The sequence below is a fragment of the Sebastes umbrosus genome, unplaced genomic scaffold (genome assembly GCF_015220745.1).
Source record: "Sebastes umbrosus isolate fSebUmb1 unplaced genomic scaffold, fSebUmb1.pri scaffold_164_arrow_ctg1, whole genome shotgun sequence".
NCBI classification, from domain to species: domain Eukaryota; kingdom Metazoa; phylum Chordata; class Actinopteri; order Perciformes; family Sebastidae; genus Sebastes; species Sebastes umbrosus.
In genome coordinates, this window is record NW_023618480.1 from 30,001 (window position 1) to 37,253 (window position 7,253).

At 32.9% G+C, this 7,253-nt stretch overlaps 2 protein-coding genes across 2 annotated transcripts in view; one reads left to right on the forward strand and one right to left on the reverse strand.

Moving 5' to 3' along the window:
• LOC119484348 (beta-2-microglobulin-like) overlaps positions 1–3,127 on the reverse strand; it is a 21,194-nt gene extending 18,067 nt beyond the window's left edge. Inside the window, exon 1 of the mRNA XM_037763134.1 lies at positions 3,115–3,127. The gene's annotated coding sequence lies outside the window, so the exon portion shown is untranslated. The remainder of the gene's footprint in view (positions 1–3,114) is intronic.
• Positions 1–3,863, forward strand: part of tmbim4 (transmembrane BAX inhibitor motif containing 4) — a 5,732-nt gene extending 1,869 nt beyond the window's left edge. The window contains exons 4-8 of the mRNA XM_037763130.1: positions 492–597; positions 859–892; positions 1,378–1,495; positions 1,591–1,636; positions 2,163–3,863. Of these exons, the coding sequence (XP_037619058.1) occupies positions 492–597; positions 859–892; positions 1,378–1,495; positions 1,591–1,636; positions 2,163–2,369 (511 nt within the window). The 3' untranslated portion in view covers positions 2,370–3,863. The remainder of the gene's footprint in view (positions 1–491; positions 598–858; positions 893–1,377; positions 1,496–1,590; positions 1,637–2,162) is intronic.
• Positions 3,864–7,253: the final 3,390 nt, after the last annotated feature.

The window sequence follows — 7,253 nt, forward strand, 5'->3', positions numbered from 1 at the left end:
CTCCTACCTATCTACCTACCTGTCGATAGTGTTGGGGGAGTGTCTTTGGAGGGAGTCCTGAAGGGACAGACTGTCCTCCTACCTGTCCTCCTACCTATCTACCTACCTGTCGATAGTGTTGGGGGAGTGTCTTTGGAGGGAGTCCTGAAGGGACGGACTGTCAGTGTTGATGACTTGGAGACTTTCTCTCTAGATTGAGGGACTTCTGGATCTAGTGCTGCTAGATACTTTCAACACTGGGCTGGCTTATAGGTTGAATCTGATGAAGTAAACTCTTGCTAGTTTCTTAAGATTACCAACCGTAGCTTTAAAGTTGCGTTACCACCCCATAACAATCTCTAAAGCTAGACACGTTCAGTATGTATGCATGTTGTTTATATAGTCCTATTTTGACTATCCCTACTATTAAACCCAATAAATAGCCTGTATATAATCATCTATCCTTATTTAAACACTGATGTTGTCTGACTGTGATCTGGTTTCTTCTCCAGTCCTGCTGTGGTTCTGGTTTCAGCTCTGGGCTCTCTGGTTCTCCTGCTGGCCCTGGCCATGTACAGACACCAGCACCCGGTCAACCTCTACCTGCTGCTCGTATTTGTGAGTCTTTTTTAGTTTTGTTTTGTTTGTTGGTACGGTCTCTATACCCCTTCCCTTTAGTCCCATCTTTACCCCTTTCATTTAGTGATGCTAAATTAGCTGCTCAGTTGTATTATCTGCTCAGTTGTATTATCTGCTCAGTTATATTAGCTGCTCAGTTATATTAGCTGCTCAGTTATATTAGCTGCTCAGTTATATTAGCTGCTCAGTTGTATTATCTCCTGGCTGGTTAGCGTGTGTCTGATTGTGTTTTGTTTTCAGACTCTGCTGGAGGCGATTTCTGTGGCCACAGCGGGTAAGTAATTTTTATAAGAGTCTGTCAGTTTCCATCCTTTGAGTCTGTTCGCAGCCTGTCTGCAGACCGTCCTGTCTGCAGACCGTCCTGTCGTCCTGTCTGCAGACCATCCTGTCTGCAGACCGTCCTGTCTACAGACCGTCCTGTCTGCAGACCGTCCTGACTGCAGACCATCCTGTCTGCAGACCGTCCTGTCTGCAGACCGTCCTGTCGTCCTGTCTGCAGACCGTCCTGTCGTCCTGTCTGCAGACCATCCTGTCTGCAGACCGTCCTGTCTACAGACCGTCCTGACTGCAGACCGTCCTGTCTGCAGACCATCCTGTCTGCAGACCATCCTGTCTGCAGACCGTCCTGTCTACAGACCGTCCTGACTGCAGACCGTCCTGTCTGCAGACCGTCCTGTCTACAGACCGTCCTGTCTGCAGACCGTCTACAGACCGTCCTGTCTACAGACCGTCCTGACTGCAGTGTTTTTCTCTCCACAGTGACCTTCTATGAATACTCCACTGTCCTGCAAGCCTTGTGCCTGACCTGTGCTGTGTTTGCTGGACTGACAGTCTACACCTTCCAGTCCAAGAGAGACTTCAGCAAACTGGGAGCAGGGTGAGTGTTTTCATGGTTTTAATATCTCAAAGCTGCTGTATCCGTCCTCTAGAGGGAGCCCTCGTCACACTTCTCCATCTGTTCTGTCCTTACAGACTGTTCGCCTGCCTGTGGATCCTCCTCATCGCCGGCTGCATGAGGGTGAGTGACATTAATGAGTTTATTTCATATGAAAGAAATTAAAAAGTGAGAAAAAATACTAATGTATTCAGACAGAAAACGGTGTGCGTGTTGCTGCAGTTGAAATACGATCCAGAAAGCCTGAGGTCTCACTAAGCGGTCCTACGATGCTGGTTATCAACTCGGTAAATCAACCCAGAGTTTTTTCAGTGGTCTGCAAAGAAGCTCAAAGACACACACACCGCTCACACTGTCAGAACCGGTTGTTATAGAAATGATTCATATCATATTTAATATTATTATTATATATGATGGAATGAGATACTCTAGTTACCAGAAATATGTGGCCACCTGAACGTCCCAGATGTGATAGTTGAACATGTAGTTCATCTATCCTGGGTATTCATCTGCTGCTAGAACAGACAAGAACTGTTCCATTAACTACCCAGACAGAGAGAGGAAGCTGAGGAGCAGGTTGTCCACACAACACTGATTCATCTCTGAATTCAATCCCCCCCCCTTCATGCTGACTCTGTTCTCTCTGCAGTTCTTCTTCAACAGCGACAGCACCGAGCTGATCCTGTCTGGAGCCGGAGCCCTGGTCTTCTGTGGCTTCATCATCTACGACACCCACATGCTGATGAAGCAGCTGTCTCCTGAGGAGCACATCCTGGCCTCCATCAACCTCTATCTGGACATCGTCAACCTCTTCCTGCACATCCTGCGTATCCTGGACTCTCTGAAGAAGCACTGAGAGCTGCAGGACCACGTCAGACACTCAGCTGGACTCACTGGTGTTAACCCCCCCGTGTTCATGTGAGTGTCTGTCCTGAAGTCCACCAGATGTTAGATTGTAAAGAGGGAACCTGTCCTTCTCGGTGAACTGTCTCTACAGGCGTCTGCACTACGTACTTCTGTTTATCTCCACCATTACTTCTTTATAGCTAGCTGTGCTGTTGTATTAAGTGAAGTCGATCTATATCAGTAACGTTTTCTTTGGTCTGAAATTTAAATGCACCCCCCAAATGTTTTTATTCTTATTTTATTCTAACGTTTTTATCTATTCTTTTGTTATTATACTGTTTGACTTGCACCAACATAACCAAAGCAAATTCCTAGTGTATACCTCTTACACCTGGCAATAAACATCATTCTGATTCTGATTCTGATTCTGATATGATGAGACGGCTCAGTGGTCCACTACCTGATACCTGATACCTGATATAGAGCCCTCTAGCGCCCCCAGCTGGCCTATTAGCAGCTCACCTTGTGCTGTTGACACTTCCCAGTTCACTCAGTGAGTCAAATGAATGCATACATATTTAATATACTACTACTAGTATATACATATACATGGTGGTATACACTCAGCTGCCAGTTTATTAGGAACACTGAGCTAAACCTGATGCAGTCTAATACAGCAGTCCTGCAGTAAACCTTCAGGTTCTTATATTCAGGGCTTTGATGGACATTCATTTAACTGTGTGTTCATTTCAAACATTAAACTACGCCCTTTTCCAAATTCATACATGTTATTGCTACGGTCTGAGACGGTATATAATATATAATATAATAAACTCATATTGTGATGTCATAGGGTATAGAGTGGGTGGTGTTCCCCTTTAAGGGTGAGCTTCAGGACATGTTGTCATATGAGGCACTAGTGGACGCTGTAACACGTTTAGAGAGGGCATTTCTCATCGTATATCTTTCCAGCTTTGGGTTTTCATATCTATCTATCATTCCACTAATTTATTCTTAAACTGAGTTTATATTGAATGTTTTAAATGTAGTAGTTTATATTCCACCAATATCACTTCATCATGGTGTACAAGAAGACCACAACAGTTTAGTAAAGTGCATGCCTGGGTTCATTGATGTCTGTGATTGTACATATTCTAACGGTGTAAATGTAACCGTGTACAGTTCAGTACTGAAGAACTGCAGTCAGTGAAGAAGTGGAATCATTCTGTGAGTAATCTCAAGCATCAGGATGTCTAAATGTTCTTCATGAATGATTAAGAAGACCTTGTGGAATGTTTTTCATGTTCAAACTGCGGTTGTGTGCACGTCTTCAATGTACTGGACTAACAGCAGATCTATGTCTTTCTGTCATTGTGTTTGTTTTATTGATTATGGTTTATGATAATTAACTTCTGTAAACTGTTGTTATACATTCTTTATGGAGCTGTCAGAAAATAAAGATTACCATATTTTCTGATTGGAAAAAGTATGGGCGGGAAAATGACCTGTTTTTGTGTTTGTTGAGTTCTGCTGACGCATCTTTTTGCTTTTTATGTACAAATGTTGTCCTCCTGCTGCAGAAACAATGACCTCATTATCACACATTATAACTTCTGTCTCTGAGCATTCCAGATTAATTTGATTCTATTCTCTAAAAAGTCTCTGGAAGAAGATGAAGCCATGAAACGTTTGCAAGAATATGAACACCTAAATGCAGTACCTTGGTGAGATCAACAATGAACTGCTACACAACGGCATTCAAAGTGAATTAAAAACAAAGTAAAAGTGGTCAAGGAACAAGTAATAAAAAAAATAAATAAATAAATAAAAAAAGAAAAATATATATCATAAAATAAAAGAAACAGGGTTAATTCATCACATCTAATAATTGAAGCGTTATTATTTATGTTTATAAATGATATAAATGATCATTTATGTTTATAAATGATAAATGATGTTTATGTTTATAAATGTATTTTATTTTTTATTTTAATTATTAATATTATTTTATAATATCTTTATGAATGATTATGTTTATAAATGATAATTTATAAACACATTATACAATAATGTGTTTATAATGTGTTATTAAATGATAATTTCTACAGTAACGCCCCTGAGAATAAGGTGGATACTATAAAGTGTTGATAAATGATGATTTATTAACAGTATTATAATATAAAGTGTTGATAAATGATGATTTATTAACAGTATTATGTTATAAAGTGTTGATAAATGATGATTTATTAACAGTATTATAATATAAAGTGTTGATAAATGATGATTTATTAACAGTATTATAGTATAAAGTGTTGATAAATGATGATTTGTTAACAGTATTATAATATAAAGTGTTGATAAATGATGATTTGTTAACAGTATTATGTTATAAAGTGTTGATAAATGATGATTTATTAACAGTATTATATTATAAAGTGTTGATAAATGATGATTTATTAACAGTATTATGTTATAAAGTGTTGATAAATGATGATTTATTAACAGTATTATATTATAAAGTGTTGATAAATGATGATTTGTTAACAGTATTATGTTATAAAGTGTTGATAAATGATGATTTATTAACAGTATTATATTATAAAGTGTTGATAAATGATGATTTATTAACAGTATTATATTATAAAGTGTTGATAAATGATGATTTGTTAACAGTATTATAGTATAAAGTGTTGATAAATGATGATTTATTAACAGTATTATGTTATAAAGTGTTGATAAATGATGATTTGTTAACAGTATTATATTATAAAGTGTTGATAAATGATGATTTATTAACAGTATTATATTATAAAGTGTTGATAAATGATGATTTGTTAACAGTTTAGTATAAAGTGTTGATAAATGATGATTTATTAACAGTATTATATTATAAAGTGTTGATAAATGATGATTTGTTAACAGTATTATAATATAAAGTGTTGATAAATGATGATTTGTTAACAGTATTATAGTATAAAGTGTTGATAAATGATGATTTGTTAACAGTATTATGTTATAAAGTGTTGATAAATGATGATTTGTTAACAGTTTAGTATAAAGTGTTGATAAATGATGATTTGTTAACAGTATTATATTATAAAGTGTTGATAAATGATGATTTATTAACAGTATTATATTATAAAGTGTTGATAAATGATGATTTGTTAACAGTATTATGTTATAAAGTGTTGATAAATGATGATTTGTTAACAGTTTAGTATAAAGTGTTGATAAATGATGATTTATTAACAGTATTATATTATAAAGTGTTGATAAATGATGATTTATTAACAGTATTATATTATAAAGTGTTGATAAATGATGATTTGTTAACAGTATTATATTATAAAGTGTTGATAAATGATGATTTATTAACAGTTTAGTATAAAGTGTTGATAAATGATGATTTGTTAACAGTATTATATTATAAAGTGTTGATAAATGATGATTTATTAACAGTATTATATTATAAAGTGTTGATAAATGATGATTTATTAACAGTATTATGTTATAAAGTGTTGATAAATGATGATTTGTTAACAGTTTAGTATAAAGTGTTGATAAATGATGATTTATTAACAGTATTATATTATAAAGTGTTGATAAATGATGATTTGTTAACAGTATTATATTATAAAGTGTTGATAAATGATGATTTGTTAACAGTATTATATTATAAAGTGTTGATAAATGATGATTTATTAACAGTATTATATTATAAAGTGTTGATAAATGATGATTTGTTAACAGTTTAGTATAAAGTGTTGATAAATGATGATTTATTAACAGTATTATATTATAAAGTGTTGATAAATGATGATTTATTAACAGTTTAGTATAAAGTGTTGATAAATGATGATTTATTAACAGTTTAGTATAAAGTGTTGATAAATGATGATTTATTAACAGTATTATGTTATAAAGTGTTGATAAATGATGATTTATTAACAGTTTAGTATAAAGTGTTGATAAATGATGATTTGTTAACAGTATTATATTATAAAGTGTTGATAAATGATGATTTATTAACAGTATTATATTATAAAGTGTTGATAAATGATGATTTGTTAACAGTATTATGTTATAAAGTGTTGATAAATGATGATTTGTTAACAGTTTAGTATAAAGTGTTGATAAATGATGATTTATTAACAGTATTATATTATAAAGTGTTGATAAATGATGATTTATTAACAGTATTATATTATAAAGTGTTGATAAATGATGATTTATTAACAGTATTATATTATAAAGTGTTGATAAATGATGATTTGTTAACAGTATTATATTATAAAGTGTTGATAAATGATGATTTATTAACAGTATTATATTATAAAGTGTTGATAAATGATGATTTGTTAACAGTTTAGTATAAAGTGTTGATAAATGATGATTTATTAACAGTATTATATTATAAAGTGTTGATAAATGATGATTTATTAACAGTTTAGTATAAAGTGTTGATAAATGATGATTTATTAACAGTTTAGTATAAAGTGTTGATAAATGATGATTTATTAACAGTATTATGTTATAAAGTGTTGATAAATGATGATTTATTAACAGTTTAGTATAAAGTGTTGATAAATGATGATTTGTTAACAGTATTATATTATAAAGTGTTGATAAATGATGATTTATTAACAGTATTATATTATAAAGTGTTGATAAATGATGATTTGTTAACAGTATTATGTTATAAAGTGTTGATAAATGATGATTTGTTAACAGTATTATAATATAAAGTGTTGATAAATGATGATTTATTAACAGTATTATATTATAAAGTGTTGATAAATGATGATTTATTAACAGTATTATATTATAAAGTGTTGATAAATGATGATTTGTTAACAGTATTATATTATAAAGTGTTGATAAATGATGATTTATT